General features: G+C 45.9%; 1 protein-coding gene across 2 annotated transcripts in view; it reads right to left on the bottom strand.

The window, feature by feature from the left end:
• The window catches only part of tmeff2a (transmembrane protein with EGF-like and two follistatin-like domains 2a), an 81,674-nt gene that overhangs the window by 38,678 nt on the left and 20,616 nt on the right, over positions 1–22,380 (bottom strand). For both annotated transcript variants that reach the window (XM_040201774.2, XM_078091197.1), the window contains exons 3-4: positions 10,624–10,753; positions 1,254–1,280 (exon numbers count right to left, since the gene is read on the bottom strand). In XM_040201774.2, coding sequence (XP_040057708.1) covers positions 1,254–1,280; positions 10,624–10,753 — 157 coding nt within the window. The remainder of the gene's footprint in view (positions 1–1,253; positions 1,281–10,623; positions 10,754–22,380) is intronic.

The following is a 22,380-nucleotide window of genomic DNA, read 5'->3' on the forward strand; positions in this document are numbered from 1 at the left end:
ACACGATATCTTCTGCGTTACTACAATAAACCTGCACGCACTTCTCGACCCCTGTCCGCATTGGGCTCTATTGTTTATTGTTTGTAGTGTTGGCCACACACTTGTTCTGAGAAAGCCACAGAAGGAAGCAGAAGGAACTTGTGATTGAAGTGTAAGAGGAACAATGTTCCCGGGTCCACATGCTTGCAAGTCTTCTTTTAGAACCAGCCGACAGTATTTTCAGTGAGGAAGTGACGGCGTTTTATGAGTAGATTTGTTTATCGCAGACTCCCAGTTGTACCAAAAAAAACCCCAAACAAGCTCAGTCAAATTAATCAGTCTGAGATTAGGATTCCCAGAGGACTGTGCCAGTTATGTTTTAGTGAGCCGTGCACACACAATTTCTGTAATAGCGCCTTTGCATTTTCCAAAATATACATATACTGATTTCTAAATTATTTCCTGCCTCTCAGGCCATACATTTCCGGATGTTGTGAAAATGATGAGACTGAGCTGAGACTCAAAAGTAGCTTAAGACAGAAAATCCATCATGGTTCTCTGCTGCATCAGCATTCACTGCAGGAGAAAAACACTGATGCAATCAAGGCCACTTTGACTTTGAATTACAAAGATATAAATACATTTGATGGATAAAGAATAAAGACTATTTTTTTGCCCTAAGGTTGACTGTCAGGCGTCACGAGGGCATCAGGTACGAGTGCCGTGTGCACAGTAAAGGTTCCGCCCCCCCGACGCTCCTGATGACCTGTCGGACTCTGGCTTAACCAGGAGTTTCCTACTGGACATTTCTGCTGTTTTGGTGTCAGTTTAATGCAGTTTAATCACATGGGTGTCGTCTATTAATTCACATGAGGAAATGTGAGGGAAATATCTGATTGTTTTAGACTCTGCAGTGTTCATCATCAGTCCTGTGATCTATTCAAGACCAAACCAATTTTGAATATCGCAGTTTCAAAGAAAATAAATAAAATAAAAAAGTAGCAACCTTGCATGATTAATGGAAACTAACAATTGAGTCACCCTATTGTGCTGTGTTGTTACATTGCCATTTGTGCCTTTGTTTGTTTATGAATGCGTGCACTATCTCTCAGGGTCATAAATAACCTCTTTGTCCTTTAAACAAACTGAACTTGTCTTGCAGCTCACTTGTCGGCTGCGTTGCAAACAAAGAGTTGGTGGAGGAAGAAGCAGAGACACACATTAAAAAGCAGTGCATGCGGAGTTGGAACAGAGCGGGAGGTGAGTAATCTTACCATCGTCTCCTGATCCTGAGCCTGCGTCTGTGGAGGAGAACAAACAGTTATTAACGAGTTTCACATAACCACAGACTCCGGCTGAATGAGCCTGTGTATCTTTCTAGGTAAGAGTGCGTGGCTCGGCCTGCCAATATCAGCTTGTGAGTGCCCCGGGGCGCTAATGACGCCATTTATTCTTATATCTGCAGCTTCTGTGGAGGTTTGGTGCAATGTTAATGCTGCAAATCCCAAACTGGGACCCTATATGAATATAACTGGTCAGTTTTATCAACATGAATGTACATTTGGTTTTACAAGGGGTTTTGTGGTAGTTTCCCAATATGTTGTCAGATAAAAAAACAATTCTACGCAGTCAACACTGGAATGTAATGCTACAAATGGTGTTTGACTAATAACAGTGTGGCCTGTTCTTTATCTTCAACAGTGCAGAAATAGCAGCTTTATACACAATTGCATGCAACAACAACAAAAAACGATAAAGCTGCATTCAAAGATCAATTAAGTATTCCAACGTTAACGTTATCAAAAAAAGCTTCGGACTATTTGTTCCAGCTCAGGAGAGACACATTTGGCGCTCTCGTGTGCGCATTGGAGTGAAGCACATTCTTTCTAACGATGGCGCAGAAGGTGATACTAAGATGAAAAACCAAGTGCGCCCCGGGGCTTTGGGCGCCTCGCATCGTCTCCATCCTGCAGCAGAACATTGAGGTGAACACCTGCACGCGCGGGCGGGCGGGCTGCAGGATTGCGCTCGTATTACGGCGGCTCCTCATCCCCACGGCTTTTACCCCCGATCTGCGCGGAGCCCCCTCGGATCGCACCGGGCTTTCTGAATCTTGCTGAGCAACGCACCCGCCAAAGGGATGCTGATGAGCACTCGTGGGGAGAACCGGCAGCGTGCAACCCGAGCCGCGGCGTAAAGCGATCCGCTAAAATGCCCGGGGAGGGGTCAGAGACCTCGGAGGACTGAGGGGATAATAGCTTCAGATCCATACGAACATCACGCGAGAAGGGCTTAGAAGAAGAGGTCCGCACACTAAAAGTCCTGATACTTTAATGACGTGCGCTGCGGGTCGATGAAATACATTTCTGATGGGATAATACCGCGTCTCCAGAGGGATGATTCTTTGAGGTCAGTGCAGCAGATGTGCAGCTGAGCCAAGGGGAAGGACCTCTCAAAGCCACCAGTCGATAAGCAGTGGGCCGGGGGGGGAATTATTCTACTCTTTTGTTTGACTTTTTCCATTTAAATAGTTAAGCCGCTTTAATAGAGACGTGGTAGTTTAAATAAACAGAATGTCCGCTTTCCCTTCACATCAGTACATCCTGTTTGAATTTCAGGGAACCTCAAAGTCAAAAACGGTGTGTAGGCTTTAAAAACGTTTTCATGAAATGTTCGCGACATTGAAGACTGTTTCTATGAAAGCTACTCTCTGTATTTCAACCCAGCCAACGGTTTCAACGCTCACGTTTCCACCGCTGTCTTGAAGAGGCTTCTCCTTAAGTTCAGACACAATAACACAACAGACATGGAAAACCGTTTGCTCTCCGTAATGTTGTCGGCCATTGTTCTGCGTTCATAAATGAGTGTGAACAAGGAGCTCTTGAAGTGGTCGTATAATGACGCTGAGCAACGGCCCCTCAGGATCGCACGGCAGCCAGCTGCACCGCGCTTGTTCAATACCGGCCCAATTTAGCTTCCCTTTGATACACTAAGACGCGTTGCGATACTCCAACAAAGGCAGAGAAGAAGAAGTCTGCCAGCAGGCAGAAACGGATGTAAACAATGTCCAATTCTAAAGTCGGCTAATCGAGCGTTTAGCGTAGCCTGAAATGCCTACAGACGCGGCTGTTGTACCTCAATGATACACAAAAAGGACCGTTTGTTGCGTCACAACGAATGCAAATAGAGGCCGATACATCTTTGTTGTCCACAGGGAAAAGAAATAGCTCAAAGTAAATCATGTACAAAATGAATGCTCTCCTCTGCTCTTGATCCTTTTAAACCTGCAGATATCCGTGACCTTGGTACATGCGGCACACGGCATGGACGGTGTTTCATGAGAAGGCTTAGCTCGGAGGATCTGGGCTTCGCGGGAGATCAATAAAACCTTTAGTATCTCTACAGGTGCAGAGGTTTCAGCAGAGAAAGACTGGCATTAGAAAATAGAGCGGAATGGCCGGGGAGATATACACAAGAGCGCTTTCCTGCCCACTTGTCTGCCAAATAAAGGGTCGCAATTTTATTTAGTGAGAGGCACAGAAAGAGTGCAGAGGAGGAAAGCCAAGAGGGAAAGACCTTTGTGGATAACAGATGATTTTCCTTTCAGATTCGTAACGATTGATTAGATGCGGGAGAAAGCCGAGAGAAAGAGCGAGGAGCCTTCCAGGCAAACTGTTATTAACCTCACTTTGCTGCTTCCATCGGATGCTAGACGGCGTTGGACTTAAACGCACCAATAAACACACTTTTCTTCTGCTGTAAAATAAGGCTTAAAAGTTTCTGTTTCAGTTTGGCTACAGGGATGTAGACGGACAATGTGTGTGAGGCCTTTTTATACATCAAACTGCTTGTGGGCCGAAATGTGATTCTCATATTGGGAACAATGTCTACAGCAACAAGAGGCAGATGATTTGAGCTGAGGTACCAATGGCAACCTTCAGTGTTTGCAGCTTAAAAGCAGCTTGCTGGGGAGATGAAGTCTGAAAATACTCTTCCATCAAAGCCCAACTTGAGAGGAAAATGTTCAGCTCAGAAGGGAACATATGTTTTTTAATCTACTGACCACCGGAGTTGGCGTGTCCCAGGAATATGAAATAATCTTCCCCACCAAATAGCTTTCTAGATAGAACGCAGATCCCAAATTAAAATATCAGAAGCTACCGGCCGCCCGGTTCATCTCTATATCCCACTATAATTTGCCAGAATTGCTGATGTTTCCTTCCTGGGTACGATTAGAGGATACTTTTCAGGTTCAAAGCCTCATCGAGCCCACTATCTCTAGGATTTATGAGCATATTGCAGAAATCTGCAGGGCAGCATTTACGTCCAATCCCAACATGGCAACATTTATATAGGAAGAAAGCTTGTGTCTCCATTTCCCAAACTTTGAATGCATTTGAATGCAGTCTGGGATTCTAGAGAATCATCAGTCATTGAACACTGAAGTCCCAGTTAGAAGATAAAGTTGTCACCACCCAAAATGTCTTTCAGGACGACCTGAATTCCGGTCTGGGTCGCCGCTCAGCAGCTCGTCTTGACCTCCGACCTCCCCTGAGGACAACAAGCCAATGGATAAACTCTGCACAGATCAATAGCGTATTAGACTGTCACCACTCAAAGTGCTTAGCATTCAGACAGCCTTCTGTATATTCTTATACACAGAGAACTAGTGGCGTATTGATGACTTGTCCTGTACTATATGTGAGATTACAGCGACACTGATCGTCATTTACCTCACGGTCTACTGCCGACGCAGCCCGCGCTCCTTAAATCATCACAAAACATATGGTTCCTGTCGTCTGTTGGTGCCCAAGGATTTGCAGGGGGGAAAAGTGGTGATTAAACATGTCGTCAACATTTTAACGGGGTGTCAATTAATTCCTCTCCCGACTCCCCAACCAATGACTTCCTGGAACTTACGCAGTTGATATTTGCGATTGGAGTTGGAAAGTGCTGCGTGAGTGCTTCCCTTAGCCAATCTCCCTCCTTTGGGGAACACGCACTGCTTAGTTTGTTTCACTTGACCGAGCTAATGCTCCTCACTGCGCCGGCCCGGCACTCGATGTGATACCATCCTGTGGTTATCAGCTGTCGCTGGTTTTTTGTAACGCCGAGAGCTCTCTGCATTATCGGCCCCTAAATCAGAACGTCCTTATCTGTCGGTGGCACGAAGATAATAAAGACTCTTAATGGACTGGAACAAAGGAAGCGTGAATTTGCTTCTTTGTCCGACAGATGTCGCACTGCAAAAGTCAATAATGGGCTCCAACCTAAACCTCTGTGGTATAATGCCGCTCGTGAGGGTGGGGGGGGGGGCGGTTTTTCCACGGCGGACACCACAGGATGCCTCTACTCGGGACCAAAGGAACGGAGGGCTGCGGTATCAGTTTCGTCTGCGCCTCGGTGCCGTCGCTTGGCAGGGAGCTGGCAGCTCGGCGCGCCTCCTGCTTACCGTTTGGAAGGACGGCCGACCGGAACGTCTGGCCTCTCGGCCTGAGCGGCACCCAGGAGGGTTGAAGGGGAACACAATAACGCGTGGCTGTTACGCTGGTAAACACTGGGATGGTCTGCCGTGTACAGTGAACACGCAAAGAGGCCTGGTATGCTAAGAAGACAGGTCAAATGTGTGTGGACGTGAATGTGAAGGTCTAGCGGCTAATAATTAGCGCTCCTCCCTCTCAACTACTGCTGAGGCCATATTCAATAAAGCCAAATTTTAATTCCAGTTTTAATTCCAGCGCACTGAATGTCTGTATCATTATTGTGTTGACTTTACTGAAAAAATGACAATCTGAGAGGAAATGTTAGACTAACATCCATCAGGTGAGTAGAATCCAATTGTTAAATTAATGCTAATATTGCTCTGCTGGTGGCATTTAGAATCTGTTCTAAATGTCAGTCAAATGTCCTATTTGAGGCTACTGTAAAAATGTATGGAGTGAGAGAGCTACGTTTTATGTGTTATTCACATAATCTCTGATGATTTGCATTTTACACATTCTGCTAACATTATAAGTTACAATCAGTCAATATTCATTATAATGGGAATTGTTTATCAGCACAATTACTTCACGAGGGAATGGTTGAAGTCTGATCTCAAAACCTCACGTAATGGTCGAAGAAGTAAATGTGGCAGGATTGTTTTCTCAACACTAACAGTTTCTCTCGATTGTAGCCGTAATAATATATTAATTCATATAAATAACGAGAGCAGTCGTTTTCATGATGTCTGGCACCCCAGCAATGGAAAACGAGTGTTGGAACTGGCAAGCAGACATCTATCCGTTATCCTGCTGTTGGGAGTCGAAGGTATTCTGGGAGATGGGGAGGAGGACAAGGAGAGATGGAGAGAGAGGGAACAACAGAGAGGTTTTGTGCCTGTGAAGTTGGGCTGAAGTAGCTTTAATGCTCACATTACTTACAATTAGTTGCTCGTATCGTCGCTGTTCGTGATATCTCTGAAGGTTTTTTCGCCGCTGCACACATTGTGCGTTGGCTTTGCACAGAGTATCAACTAAACGGCTAAGTGGTGAAGAGAGCCAAGAGGAAACTGTTCAGAAGTAGCTGCCTGCCCTACTTTTCCACATGAAAGGGTTGCTTATGTAAGAAAGCTCCCACACAGCAACATCGTCATGTGTTTAACTTCAAAATGAAAAGCAAGCATGTGTAAATCTAGATACACACATGATATCGACGATTTTTTACTTCAACTTCACTGTATTTTATTTATTTTGAAATTTCCTCTAAATATGCTGAAGCTGCAGTTCGTAGGTTGGCACTTCAAACAAAAACAAAAGTAATTCACACCCATTTTCTCATGTGCACATCCCTTTATGTCACGCCATAATAACTTGTTACCATGGCAAATACTTCACTTGTTCAAATCAAATTTGCATTCATTTCACAATTCCTTTAATATCTGTTTACTACCATTATATTTTAATGAGTGCCTTCGGGCCCCACCGAAACATGACCCCCCCCACACTGAAGAGAGCTGTTTCCTAGCTGCCTTTGACATTTTGTGAACGACCGCCAGCGGAAGCCGATAATGCTCACATTATGACAGAAGACTACTCGTTAAAAAATAAGATGAAAAACCTCAATAAATGATTAGAGATACGTAATCAATGCAAATGCTTCCCCGCGGGGCACGACGACTCACTGAGCGGCTTGACGAGCTGTGAATCATAGGATCCGACCTTCAGTCACCAGATGTTGATCCAAATGAGTACCTATCGCCTCCGTTAATCGGCACACACATCGCAAAGAAGCGCTTTAACTGGCATTCAACAGAGCACACTTTTATTAACATTTAGTCCAACAAGACATGCACATATTTTAGTTTTAGGAAACGAAGACGGTATTCGATGTAAAGTAGCATTCTAGACGATACAATAAGAATGTGGTATGGCAGCGGGGCGTTGTCTTATTCCCATCCGTGTTTTACAGAGAAAAGGAAGTGCACTTTGTAGCTTTTATTTTGTTGAAATAGATTAGAATTATTATTCCTAATTGTTTCAGGGACACTGCTGCATCAATATTACAATTAACACACTTTCAGCCTTTTGTCATCTATTTGCTAGTCTCAAGGGTGCATTTAATTCTTGACAAATTTGACAATTCCTTCCCTCCGTCACGCCGCAAAACACGAGTAAAAAAAAACCCCTCTGTGCTAAACTGAGGAGGAGGAGCGAGAGTCGGACTGCAGTGTATTGAAAACGGATCGGCCCGTGAGAGGGACGTGCAGTTGTTTTAATTTGGGCCTCGTCCCGGAGAAACAGCGCGTCTGAGGGCAGCATGTGACGCCGAGGCGAGCGTGTCGCACAGCCACTTTCACGGTTTGACTGTAACACAAAAACATCCTTGTTTGAACTCCTCAGAGGCACCGCTTGTTGCCTGGAAGAAAGGAGACTCTGTCCCCCTTTTCCCTTTCAGAAGATCCACAAATCCATATCACGCACACCGGCTATCACATGGCTCGCAGGAGGACTCCACGCACGAGTCCACAAACAAGCACTTTGGAGAGGAGCCGCTGGCACGCGGACGCCGCAGCGGCCCTTCCGAGCTCCGCTGAGCTGTGCCCACTCGAGGGCCCTGTAATGGACGGAGCCAGCGGTGCCGCGCCAACCCGGGCCGGTGACTCGCGGCGGCCTCGGTAACGGCCGACGTCACTTCGGCGGTGGATCCGCTCGTTCGCGGGCTTACTCGGAACATGAGTCACTAATTGTTTGATGGAGAAGAGATTCACTTGAGGGGGCGCGAGGGGAAATGCTCATTTCGTAGTGTACGCGCTCGCCCACTTGGATTTGTCATCACGGGATGCAGCACATTACACGGGCCAAACATAATTACACATGTTCTCATGGTACGAGAACTAGACAGGCCCAAATGAAAGCCTGCCTGCTGTTATGTTCCAAAATGCCACCGACTGCTGGTACAATGAAAAGGGGAATAAATAGGAGCCGTGTCTTCATACTTTCACTTACAGCGGGTTCTCAGTGGGCTGAACGGAGGCGATAGGGTGGCGGCAGCGGACACGCGGCTGAACGAATGCATTTTATAAAACAGCTTTTTTTTGTTTTGAAGACTAAAACCCAAGAGCTCCCGGCGCTTTCAGCTTCCTCCGTAGAGACCGATCACTGTTAACGCCCAATCAGCACTAAAATACATCACATTAAAACAACATCATAGACGATGCTGAAAATCAATCCGACCGGATTGCTAAATAGCCTCGTGTGCCATAACGCCATGCTGCCCAGAGCCAATAGGAGGATGCGATATATGTATAATTACATTACACTGGTTATGCTGGTCATTTAAAAAAAACATCTCCAGGTACAACGCTGCATGTTAACGTTAGAAACAAACAAAAACCCACTTGCTCAGTCTCAGAGTGTTGTAGCTTCATGAGGATCTCATTTCTACTGCGGCCTATAAGAGTGAATCCATATAAGCGTTCCCCAACCTTTCTAATGACCAGGAACCTTTCATTTCACGGCGCTGTGTACTCCGAGCGGCACTACCGGTCTCCACAACGCGCCTAATGAAGTGGCTGACCTTTCCCGACTGAAGGCGCCCACCGACTCAGCTGCTTAAACACCGCGCTGGGTCAGCAAACAGTAATCCCAATTACGATGCATAACTTCACAATCTGTGGCTTCTTCGTTCCAAGCCCAAGGCAGGTGACTGCCTCGCCGGTCAGGCAATAGCTACGAAAATGATGTTACTAAAACAAAAACAAAAAACGATATGGTGTATTCGGGATAATCCTCAACAAGGTGAAGACAGGTCTGAACATAATCGCTCATTGTCATGGAGCTGTGGGTGGAATTACCCTGCTTGTACCACGGCCACTTGCAAGCCCTTTTTCCCGTGCAAAACGTACGTTTTTGAAGGTCAATAACTAATTCTACAACGAATACACTTCAGCTAGTTTACACCTTTCACTGCATATAATCTTTCCTTCATTCATTAGTCAAAGAGTGAAGAATTCTTTGATACAGAAAGTCAAACTAGTTCACCGGATTCCCGCGGGACTTTTGTTATTTTTATTTCTTTTTTTACACAAATGTCTAGACATTCTTCTGAAGAATAAAGCGGCCATCAAGATGATGTGGGATTCAGCCATTGCATTTTCTGCTAGGTTGAGCGTGCCTCTTGGCAACCGGGTTACAGTGACCCCCTATGACCCCCCATGACCTCCTATGACAATTCAGGCCTTTCGACATTTATTTAAGCATCGCGCAAGCAAAGGCCACCGCTGTCGAGCTTTCAGTTTGACACACCAAAATTGTGTAATTAACTTGTTAATACTCGGCAGTTGAGCAATGTGGCGTTCTAGCGAAGCCACTTTGAGGCCATGACGCAATCTTCACCTGCTCAATGAGAACCGCTGTCACTTGTCATGGAAGTTGTGCTTCTTACAGAAAACTTGGGGAAATTACATCGGCCTGTCACCTCCGGCAATTCTTTCTCATCGCGCTTTAATTCCTTTGAAGTAACGCGCCGCTCTACGGTGTGCGTGTATTGATTAATCAAACGTTCAAGCCTTGAAAATTGAAGCGCCCGCATGTGCGACGTTTGATGCGCTGTTTTTAGCGTTGGTTTTATCGTTGCTATTTCAGTGCTTGGTAGATTTTGGATGCGGGGTGGGGGGGGGGGGGGGGGGGGTGGTGCGTGTGCTGTGAGACCCCCCACTGGGCCCCACCGGGTGGTTTTCCCGCGGCGGTTTGTTGTACCCAATACAGATCAGACCTGCAGTGAGGTTACACACCAGGGGAGGTGTTCTCAGAGGCCCCCCCCCCCCAAAATGCTGTGTTCCGTGTTGTCGAGCGTGTGGAGAATGTGCTAATGGGTGGTAAATCGGGAGGAGGGGGGGGGGTAAACTTTTCAGAGTGTACGTTTAAATTAGTCCGTCGTGGCGGTGTTCCTGTTGATAGCACATCCTGTTTCTGCATGAGAGGTGCCATTGAAACGACACCTTCCGCTCTGCATCATCCGCAATGCTTCCAGAGCGTTACCCCCACCCGGGTGCCGTCTGACGGTGCACATGCTGCTGGTGTTGCTGTCTCGCGTCCTGAGCGCGATGAGCCTGGTCTGGTATATAAATCAGTGCAGGAGTCATAGTAAAGTAAAAGCACCTACCAGCAGGACAGGCGCCTTCTGACATGATGAGCACTTCAGACTGCTGCTTGCAGGCGTCCCTGCGCAGGAAACACTCGTTCTGGTAGTTCTGATTGTTGGAGCCGCACACCGGGGCGTAGTCGTTGTTGCACTGCAGAGTGGGGAGGAGAAAACCGGGGGGGGGGGGTCACATGAAGGCCATGGGAAAAAATACAAAAACCGTGAGTGTGTGTCATAGAATAAGGATGAATGCTTATTCAGTATTCAGCCTTTCAAGCTAGGCGGCATTGTCTTGACAGGCTAAAGGGTTTACTTGACACAGCAAGTGTTTAATCATGAGCTGTGTGTGAGGCCTTGGTGAGGGTCAACTCCATAGTATTCATGCCACTTCAGAAAAATGATGTAAAAGACTCCCATTCTATCACTGTACTAGCTGGTCACTTTCTCTGCTCATCATGCAGCATTTTCAAATGGAAAGAGAGAGATAGTCTCACAGCTAATCGACATATGATAATATATATATATATATATATATATATATATATATATATATATATATATATATGGCTTACAAAAAAAGTGAGATTGTAATAAAAATTAAACAACTTAAAACTTGTTTGGACGTTTCAAGACCCCTGTATGAATATGAGGTAGGAACAGGTTTTTGTAGACCGTCATTTCCTTTTTTCCCCTATTTTATTGCTTTACATCCTTGATACAGGCAGCGCGCTGTACCTTTCGCAATAGAAGCCACACAAGACATTTTAGCAGAGGCCGATTCAACTCATCCATTTCCCTCAGAGGAGACCGCATCGGATGACGAATCGGATCAAACCACACAATCACGACCAGCAGGACGACTGTGCCTTAACTTCTTGAGAAATTTTACCTACGGATGTTTTCAGCGCCTTCATTGCTTCTACCAGATGTGCTACACCTTATTATTAACAGGCAGTAGTCATTGAATATATTTCTTCCTCCCTGTTGTCGCTCCACTGGTGCAGTAGCAGGTCAAGTGACTTACTCAAATTCACTGAGCAAAGCAGCTGCTAAGTCACAGGAAAAAAGTACGCATTCATTTCCCCGCATGATGTGTTGGCTTTGGAGCACGTTTAGCTTTTCTTTTCCCTTTCTTTGGCCATAGAGGACAGATATGCAATGTATTTGATATTGATGGCCCTGTGCTACAATGCAGGAATGACAAATGTGGTTATATAATTGTGAAATATTCCCTTCTGTTTCAGGGTCCGGAGAAACTGTTGCGCCGCAGTCATACCCGATAACCTGATTAAATTCAAATGGTGAAAAATGGGTGCTAGAATTGTTGGAGCTGGCCGTGACATCAAAAGGACAAGGAGCTGGTTTGAGAGGCGTCACAGGAAGGAGGCTGAGGAGCTTTGTCTCAGCTTCTGTCCCCCTTGGAAATCTCAAATGGATCGACCTGGAATCTGTCTTCTCTGGGCCCGAAACCCCCGTCTGTGACCTCACAGAACGGGACGGGACTGTGGGAAAGAAATGCCACATTCTGTAAACGCTTCCTAGTCGCACGACACACCAGCTCCAACGCAGCAGATTCGGGCGGCTTCTACGTCCACGGCAAAGCCTGCGCGGGCAAAGCGTCTCTGTCTTCTCATGTTGGGCCTGGGTTCACACTAAGGCCGCAGTCTGAGCGGCTTAAAAACACCCGCCAACGTGAACACACTTTAAAATGTGAATTTAGTGTGAACGGGGGAAAAAAGAGAGCTTTGTTAAAAGGATGGTGTGAGCCGGCTTGGTCACAGTCAGGAGTTACAGTGTAGTGAAACACTTTGCCGTTACCCTTTGGTTTGTGGACTACAGGTTTGAACCATTTGATTTTGGCATTTTGACTGTAGCCATGCTGGTTTGTTTGGCCGCCGCCATCTTGGTTTTTGCAACCAGAAGTGACAGGAGGGAATAAAGTTAATCCATATTCCAGGATTGTGTTTGTGATCTTTGGGGAGGGCGCACGCGGGACAAAGGAAGGACACGTTGCTTCGCCCCAATCAAGTAACAGCCGTCCCCTGGAAGCGCTTCCGGGCGAGACGCAGATCTTTAACCAAAGCACCTGAAGACAGTGGTGCTGAAACTCCCCTTGTTTTCACACATACAATGCCTTTTCAAGTTGTGCCGTCTTGGCGAGAAAGTCATCTGAGCGACGCTGACGCACACAAGGTCTGTCGCGAAAAATAACCGCGCCATCGATTCAGATGCCCGGGAGCTTTGGAACAATCAAGTGCGAACACCGTCTTAAACCGGCTGAGGGGAAGGTGGGAAGAATGGCAGAGTGCACACAAAGAGAGTAAAAGGAGGAGGAGTATTGAAGGGAAAGAGAAACTGCAAACTGGCTTTTGATCAAAGGGACTGAGATGCAGGAGGGAATGGCTGGAGAGCAGATGCGAGGCGAACATGACGAGTGGAAATGGACTTAAGGGGGAGAAGAAGTCAGTGGAAATGGATGCGAGTGAAACAGAAGGGGACTGGGGGGGAAATGAGAGTAAAGGAAAATACAGACGTGAGACGCAGGCGGCTACAGAGCGGGAGAGAGACCCCGGCCCAACAGACTTGGCGTGATAAAAAAAGAAACAGCCCTCGAAGAAACCACGGCACAAAAAAAAAGAACAATATTAAAAATGTAAAAAAGAATGAAAGGAATAAACATAGACGGAGAGAGAGAAAGAAAGTGCGAGAGAGAGAAAATCCCCTCAAAGGAGAGTGGTAGAGAAGGAAAAAATGGCAAGCGCACAAAGACGCTTGGAATAGCTTACTGCAGGGCCCGCCATCCTCTCTCCTTCCCCTCTGCCTCCCCCTCGCTTCCCCTCACTCTCACACTCTCTCCCATCTGGCTCAGGCTGTTCTTAACCTGGGGACTCTAGCTTTATGCCAGGCATGATGCAACGGAGAGGAAAGCTGCCCGGCACAACCCCGCGGGTATCTTATGAGAGTGCATCCTTTTTTTTCTTCTCCCTGAAAACTCCCCATCTCTTGATCTTCCTCAATTTTTATCTCTCGACCCCCGCGGGAAACGGGAGGAGTGACGGGAGGACGGCTGATTTAAAACCTCCGTCTCTCTCGGAGGACGTGCAAAACGGAGGCAGCTGTGGGCAGATTACAGTCTCGTCCAGATGTGCTCACAGGTGGGTATGAAGGAGGATCCTGTGTGTCGTCTGGGCCCCTTAAAGCATTCTGGGTGCGTCTCTTTTACACTCGAGGCGAGGACGGCCCAGAAGTGAGCGGCTCAGACGGGTCTGGTGGCGGAAACCGATTGCCAAACGTTTAATGAGACAGGACGTAAAAACGCAGCGCGTCTTCATCTCAACTCAACGCCTTCAAACAAAACTTGACTTGGCAGATGTGTGCCAAGTTCCTATTCGCTCATCTGTGACTCCTCTTGGCGTGAAACGTGAGGCAGAGAGCTGAGGTTACAGATTCAAACCGTGCTGGTCTTTACACACTACACGGCCATATGAGAGACACGGGCGTCCTCGTTGCGGCCTTTTTCGTGGCAAAGTGCAGCTTTGATCCCTGAATGCCTTGATGACTGGCGGCGTGTGATGTCAGCTAAGATAAGATCCGTCAGCTGTTGCACTTCACCGTAAGTCGGCCAAATGTAAATGAAACCAGGCGAAGGGGCCGAACAAATGGAACGCGTATGAGAGATGTTTGAATCGGCGATACGGGGCTATTTGAAGGAGGGTTATAAAGGAGATCAAAATGAAGTGGGTGTGTTAATGAGAGGGCGGCAGCGAGCACGGCAGACTGAGAAAATGTGATCCCTCCCAACACCGAGCAGACAGGGTAGCAGGGTAGCTGGGGGCCATATGGCACGGCCTTATGCGCCCGCTGGCTCGGGCTCTGTGGAAGCCGCAAAGACACCTCCGCTGTGACACAACCGAGAGCGCCGTTTTGACCGAGGTGTCGGTGGAGCCACGTTTGTGTGTGTGTGTGTGTGTGTGTGTGTTTGAGCTCTTTGGTGTGACTGGAGTGTCTCGGGGACAGGAAGTATGGAAGAGAAAGCTGCACTCCAGCATAGGCCCGTGTCCTCCGGAGATACGTTCGTAGCATAAATCGCTTTATATTCTTTCATATGCCTTCCCGTTCATTCTGTCAGCAGAATTCAGCTTCCATAATCCTCCTGCAGGGGCTGCTGTGGATCTACCTACCCTCGACTCTCCCCGTCAAAGCCCCCAAAAAAGCTACGCTTTGGGACTGGAGCCAGGACCTGTTGTCTCCCTACCTGCCCGGGATCGGTGCGTTGCACGTATGGACGGACACGCACAGGAAAAGAGCCACCGACGCGGCCCATCGACTGGGCACTTAAAAAACTAAATAATCCTCATCCGCGCCCCAACACACACCAACCTGGCAGAACAAGCACGACCATCATCGCTCATTCTGCGCCTCCGTGGCAGCTCACATCGCTGACTTGGGAGAGCGTCCGACATCACCGCCGGCTGACAGGGGTGGAACAAAGACAGGTGGTGAGAGGAGGGAGGAGGGTGGAGGGTGGTGGGGGGGGGATGCAGACTGAAATGAAAAGCTGGTTTTAGAGGAGGAGGATGTGAGGACAAAAAGGGAGGAAGGTCTGTAAGCGAGAGCGGAGGGGCAGGAAGGCCGGCGGCGTCAGAGAGAAGAGGAGGTAAGAGGCTGAGAGGCGAAAAAGTGTAAGTGACGGACGGCGTGAGGGTGGAGGAGGGCGACGGGCACGGCGGAGGCGAAGCGCTACGAGTGGGAGACAAAGGGGAGGAGGGATGCAAAGTGACGGCGAGGGCGGCCATCGGTGCGTGACTGCGTAGCAGAGGGAAGCAGCGTGCCGGTTTGAGGGGTAGAGCTCTGCCAAATGCAGCGAGGCGCGACGTGACAGGACATCAGCGTCAATAAGCCGGGAAACCAACGAGTCATCCATCCGTCATGCGCAGCTCCACTCCAGCCAAACGCGGACCCCTCCAGGCAACAATTACTCAGACATTTGATACTCTGAGGGATTTGCCGACGGCAGCAGAAGAAGGGTCATTCGGAAGTAAGGCGATTAGCAGGAATGCGCGATCATTGGATGCAGAACCGAGATCTAACGATTTTTAACGTTGTAACGCGTTATTTCGTGTTTTTAACATCATGTCTGGTTTAGAATAAGAGTATAAAAACGCTAGCGCTAATGCTCGATAGCTTGGTGAGAAATTATCAAAAGAGATGAAAGGTTTGTGTGAACGCCTTATATATATGCAGCTGCCTAACAGCAGCATTTTAGTTTGGGGCAGAACGAGCAAGTTGAAATGATGGTCCTTCTGTTGGCCTTTTACTCAACTGTGTTGTGGCTTGCACAAAAGATTCAAGTCAATACTTTATCGATGAGCAGCAGGACGTCTGGTGCTTTGCTTTGAAGCTCCTATTTCTCTTTCTGGTGGCATTGTGGAAACATTGAGGACTCTATATTACTATATATTATATTATTAGAATTATACCACAATATCACACCTGCCGCTGTGCTGGAACAGAAGAGAGAGACACACGATGGTTTTAAATAAGGGGAAGACATTTGGAAATTGTGTAATAATGTGTTATGACTCACCGCATTCTCAATCCAATGTAATACTGAAGCAATAAGGTACGAGAGGCTGTACTTTAAATTGTTCCCCCTCCGGAGTCCCTTCAGACGCTTGTCCAACGGTAGGGAAACGCTGCAGGTACACGACACATTAGTAGGAACTCGCCACTCCATTAAAATGACTAAAACCAACTCATTTCCTTTCCTACAGACTCAGTTTACCATGTGCACAACTGGGCAGCAAATGACCAAACAGCTGCATTTACAGAGCCGTCCACAAGACAGCAGCTTCTCTTCCTGAGCACTATGCTGATTGCAGGGAAAGTCCGCAGCAACACAAAAAGTACGGCTCATTTTCCATGCACAGATGCATAAAGATGAGTGGCTAAACCTCTAGAGCACATATGGCAAACTATAACAAGTCCGCCCCCCCCCCCTCCCCGTCGGCTGTATCGTCACGCTCGCACGCTCGCACCCCACCCCACCCCACCTCACCCCTAGCTATGATTTCAGTGGTCTGGCGCGCTTTCGATCGGAGTGGGCAGTATCTGGACGAACCTGAGATGAGTTTGACACCCGGGCTGTAGAGCCCCGTCAGAGGTTTCAGCGTGTGATCATTGCATAAAAGTGAAAATTGAAAATTGAGTGAAACAGACACGACGCCTTGGAGAAATAAGAATAAGGGGGGACGAGGGGGAGCCGGCCATGTCGTACTAATATGCGTAAATGTGCTGCATGCAAACAATACAACGTCCCCATGAGAACTGGTTGAATTTTGAGAAAAGACAGTGGCATTATTTTCGATACTTAAATGGTTTTACCCTTCAGTATACATGCATTCCACAGAGGTCAATTAAACACCAGAAACAATAAAAAAAAACAGGGGCAGACCGGACATCATTGACTCGTTGACCCTGAGGAATGCCACGTCAACCAGCAAACCACCAGAGGAAAACACCATTGAGCCCGTTGCCCATGTAAGCCGCCGGTCAATTATGAAGAGCCCGTTGTCAGGGGATACAACACACACACACACACACACACACACACACAGGAGGTTGCTAAGCAGTAAACAGTAGCCATGAAAATATCCTTCCTCCTGTTTACATGTTTAATGACACAGGTTACTCTTGAAGTGGAATTTGAAGTCTGTATATATATATAAATAAATATAAACCCTAACCCCATTCATTATACATGTCTGTATCAGAGCAGGCGGGGCCAGCGAGGCAGAGGATTTTGCTCCTTTGCGCCTATATTTAAGAGAAATATGAAAAAAATTGTAATTGGTTGAAATGAGCCATTTGCAAATGTATGTAACATTCATAAATAATTCCCCTCTCCTCTCTTCTTTGAAAAGAATCAATCATTGAAATGTGGACTAAGAGGCGTGTTGGTGTGAGGCAGAGGAGGATGAGCGCCGGCTGTCCTCCCTTAGGACTGGACCTCCTCCATCAATTTAATGTCATACATTTTTTACAAGCTAATATGGCCAAAACCCTCGGATTGATGCCCCAATGGTAATAGCCAAATGTCATCTTCACTTCCCTTACACTTTGTAAATGACGAACTGTCAGTAAACACACTAAGGACATTTTCTGGGATGATCCAGCTGGTCTGACAAAACAATGGAATACAGTACAAAATATATGACCATGAATAAATTAATCAAAGAGTTACTGTGACTACACAACAATATAATCAGTCATACAGGTCTTTAAATAACATGAAACCCCTCAGTATCATAACACTGTATGTTTCTGTTATTATGCATCAGGCTCTTGACTGAGCAAAGCAATAAGTACAGACACTATAGTTATGACACAATCAAAGCCGTGTAAAGGTTGATAATTATCTCCCACAAGAGAGACAAAGAATTCTTGAAAAGAAACACTCACTGCGGCCTCAAAACACAAAGTCTGCGTTGTGTTGCGTTGCATTCAGACTGCAGCTGCACAAGCGTCAACAGAGACCATATCACGAGCTAACGCTATGACTGGCTCAGTCAGGCAAAATAAGAGCGCACAGCAAGGCACTGTTGCACATGCAGGCAATGTGGCAGATGTTACTCACTGAGGCCTTAACGAAGTGGACTCATTCCCCGGAGAGGCCGCTGCTTTGGGCTTACGGTGGTGGAAGAACGACCAGGGTTACTGGTGTCTGACGAGGGCCGTCTAAACAACAGGCCTGTAACTTCCATGCTGACCTTTGATCCCCGCCTCATGAATTCTGGCTCACCAATCGGCCACACACACACACACACACACACACACACCTCACCACTACCCGTCACCTCAACACGTTAACACAAGGAGCAGCTGTGTGTAAATCTGCTCCGGTCCCAGTGGCACAGATACTTTGGCTTTTGGCCGATAACGAGGACATCGTCTGAAACCAGTGTTTAATGAACAAGTTGGACTTTCTTTCATGTGTGAGGCAACGTCAGGCTTCATTTCGACACTGCTTTCATCACTATAAAACAAAACAAACAAAAATATACCAAATCATTCTTAAACTAATAAATTGTGCAGCAGCAACTTGGTCATTTCTTTTTTATTAACAGGTATTATGAATCAAGCTCAAGCTCAGCAATAATTAGTCTGACTTAAAGAATTAAAACATCAGTACATCTTGTATTAAAGAGTTAAAATCCAACTAAATCCAACTATTTGGGTCAGTGAAGAACCCAGATAAAACAGTTTTAAAAGCATTTTTGCTTCTAGTATTTTGTTCTTTTAACTATTTCAGTTTTAAACTCCCCACTCAGTACATATCCTCATAGTAACTGTTTATAGGGCTCCTCACCCTTTAAAGTGTGATTGAATATCAGATGATGACATAATGAATTATTCTCATTGTCACTTCTTTTGAATAAAGTTGCTCAGGTTGTCCTCTGCTCTCCCCGTGACTTCTCTCAGCCCTTCCTGTGACATCGCCGTGGCACAGAGCCATTAAGGAGCCATGCAAATAGAAACCCAGTCTGATGACACTACTGCAACGTGTACACGAGAGCGAACGCAACTACTTTTACCGGAATGCTCACATCTCCAGAGAATGATATGCCGGCCTGCAGAGTATCCTCCTCGACACGGAGTCAGTGGCTCAGAACTGCTGAAAGGGGATTTCATTGGGCTGAAGGACACTCTCGGGGACCTTTCTGTGCAGGCATCTCGAGTGCCAGCCCAACATAAGACAGAAGTATGAAACGCTTCACGACGCTGCTCTCCCTTCATCAGCATGTGTGGCATATAGAATGACTTTCAATGACCACTTTGACATTTTCTGAGGGCAAAGAAAACTGTTTCAAGTGGATGGAATCCACTGATCCCAGCTAACAGCTAAGGTGCTGCGCGAGAATTTATTACACGGCCTTCATATTCTTCCTTTAGTTTGAGTTAGAGGTGCCCGACTGCAATTTTACGGCAACCTCTGTCGCTGAAGCGTCACGGAAAATAATTACAGTCGTCCTGAAGTCAGTGTAGGTTTACTGTCATATATAGTGATAGTTTGCACAAAAGGTCTGATTCAAATGATGAGGAATGATTCATTGTTTGGATTTTTATCGAAACATTGGCTTTGAATAAACAATATTGGCATTTAAAACTTGAATTATATATTATGAGCTGCTACGATTAAAGTAAATAGGTAATCATCCTATCCCTAATGTCGACCTTATATTTCTGTGAAAACATCTCCTTTATACAATGGTATTTATTCATAATTCTTTGCCAAAAACTTATGAGACTATATTGGAACAAGCCAAGATAATGTTATAATTGCCCAAATAGTCATCTTACTAAATGTAGCTTGAATCCATAAGACTGCAAGTCAATCCAACCTCTATTGACGTCAGCTTTTGGCTCAAGAACCTTTTTACTGATATAAGAGGTCTATAAAAGACAGTTTATTACCAGAGTCCCTTGAAGTCTCGAGGAAGACGAGGCTGAACCGCCACAGGCATCACGCTCAGACGTTTATTGTTTGATGCTTTTGCAATAATCTTCTCAAACAGCACTTGTTGGTAATTCAAAATATAATTTTAGGTATTCATTTTGTGAAAAACAAAAAAATATGCTCCCAATAAAAGATGTGGCTCCTGCTGTAAGCGGAGGTCACAGACAAACTAAGAAGTCTAGAAAACGGACAATTTTGTAATAAATTGAGGTATAAACGTCCCTATATAACAAAGCGTAAGCAGCAATATACTTTGATGTATTCAATACTATCTGGTTCTGGTCCTTTTGGACTCATCAATCATGACTGCAGAGCCGCATAAACAAAAAAAAGTAGCCAAACAACCGGTAGAATTAAAAAGGGGGTAAAGTACTGAGTGGATGACCAAAGGCATGCTTACAGAGAGCCAAAGTGACAAATCGGTTTCATTCATAATTAGGTTTCTGAGACGGGTACAATGAAGATACACGAGCCTTAAGGAGCAGACCGCCCCATCGTCCCACCAAGGCCCGGGTGCAGCTAAGCTTTGATGATGAAGAGACATCAGAGGACAAGCGAGTCATGAAAGTGTCCATCAAAGTAAGGCATGAAAAGACAACGTTTATAATCCCTGATTTAGCGAGACAAGAGCCTGCACAGATAATTAAATCAGCAGCCGAGGGTCAGAGAGAGACAGACGTATGTATCCACGGCAACTAACAATACACATGTGCATCGAGCGAGAAAACAAATAATGTACCAGTTGCTTCGCTGCCTGAGAGTGCCGACAAAGGAGAGCAGCCCGATATGCATCACGGAGGCTTCGTATAGGCTGTCACTCCTGTGCTGCCGCTGATAGACATTCCTGTGTTCTGTCATAAGAGGCGCATGTGAACGGCAATCACTGGAAATATGCACTTCAGCAGAACATGTGTGACAGTGTTTGGAACGACCCACACGCAGTAAAATGGTTTGCTCTATTTGCTAAACGATAGGTATAGAAAAGGAAATAATTCTGGTCTTTCCACTCGGTTGGACTAATGGCAAGTTCCATATGAACTGCACTTAATATTTACCACACACATTGGTCCAGTAACTATGGCAGTGGTGTCGTGTTAACACAACAATGGATAATGGTAGTACGCTGGTGTAAGTTAGCATGTGGCTAGACGGTAATAGAAACCAGTGCACAGTTAAACCAGAGTGTTCACTCTGCACACAAGTGCAAGACGGTTCAGTCCATAACACCACTGCTGGGGGAGATTTGGAATAATTCAAATCTCAGCAGAAACAGAAGTTTTACACATTTTAATTTTGACTGCTGGTTGCTGACTCAGTCGACTGAGAGGGCTTATCGGTATTTGGGACTTTGATGTTGTATTTTCTTTTTATTTCACTTTGAAAATTAACTCATGAAAATATGTTTACATAAGAGAATTTCAAATGGTGCTAATCAATACACAGATGTTTGCACAGTTGTAATATATGGATATGTATGCCAATAAGATAACATTTCAAATGGGGCCTTTTATATAACTACTTATTTCACACAATTATTCAATTAATTGTTGTTTCATTAATTCTATAGAGTTCCAAATATTTATCTTTCAGATGATCATTCAAGGCTTTTAGCACATAAATCCACAGGTTTCTAGACTAAGCCATTAATATCCACTAAACCAGAACAACTGATAATATGATGCTTTTTTCCCATTACTAATATTTAGGATGTAGTTCTTTATTTATTCCAAACACACGCAGTCTTTCTGCTGTTTTGAAACCATTAGCCTTCTCTGTTCTCATTGCAGCTGCACATACTGGGGGGAAATCTGTACACCAAATGATCCGTACTTTCCACGGCACCCTTGCAAGCGCACTCGACAGTATTGCTTCACTCAGGCGAAGACGCACATCATGTGCTAAGAAACCACTGTGATGCTGCCGCTGGTTTGAGACATTTCGTCTTTTTCTTTTTTGTTTTGAGCGGCGGAGCAGCCAAAAGAAAATGAAAGCATCATGGCGTCGATAAAGAATCGATAGATACCTGCAAGCACGCCGATCGCACTGCCAGGGGGGCTGTTGTCGACACTCTGCAGGGTTTGCTTCACATTCTTTTACCGTTCTACTTAACGCAACTGAACCCACAATTAGCCGCAACCTGGAGCAAAGGAACCACTTTGGCAGAAAATTGCAGTGAGCTGTTAATAAACAGTTGACTCCTTGTCTTGGATTTGAAGGCAATTGAGAGATGTTTCCAAAGAGGGTATTTTCAATCAAATTGT

This window comes from Gasterosteus aculeatus, chromosome 16 (genome assembly GCF_964276395.1).
Source record: "Gasterosteus aculeatus chromosome 16, fGasAcu3.hap1.1, whole genome shotgun sequence".
NCBI lineage: Eukaryota > Metazoa > Chordata > Actinopteri > Perciformes > Gasterosteidae > Gasterosteus > Gasterosteus aculeatus.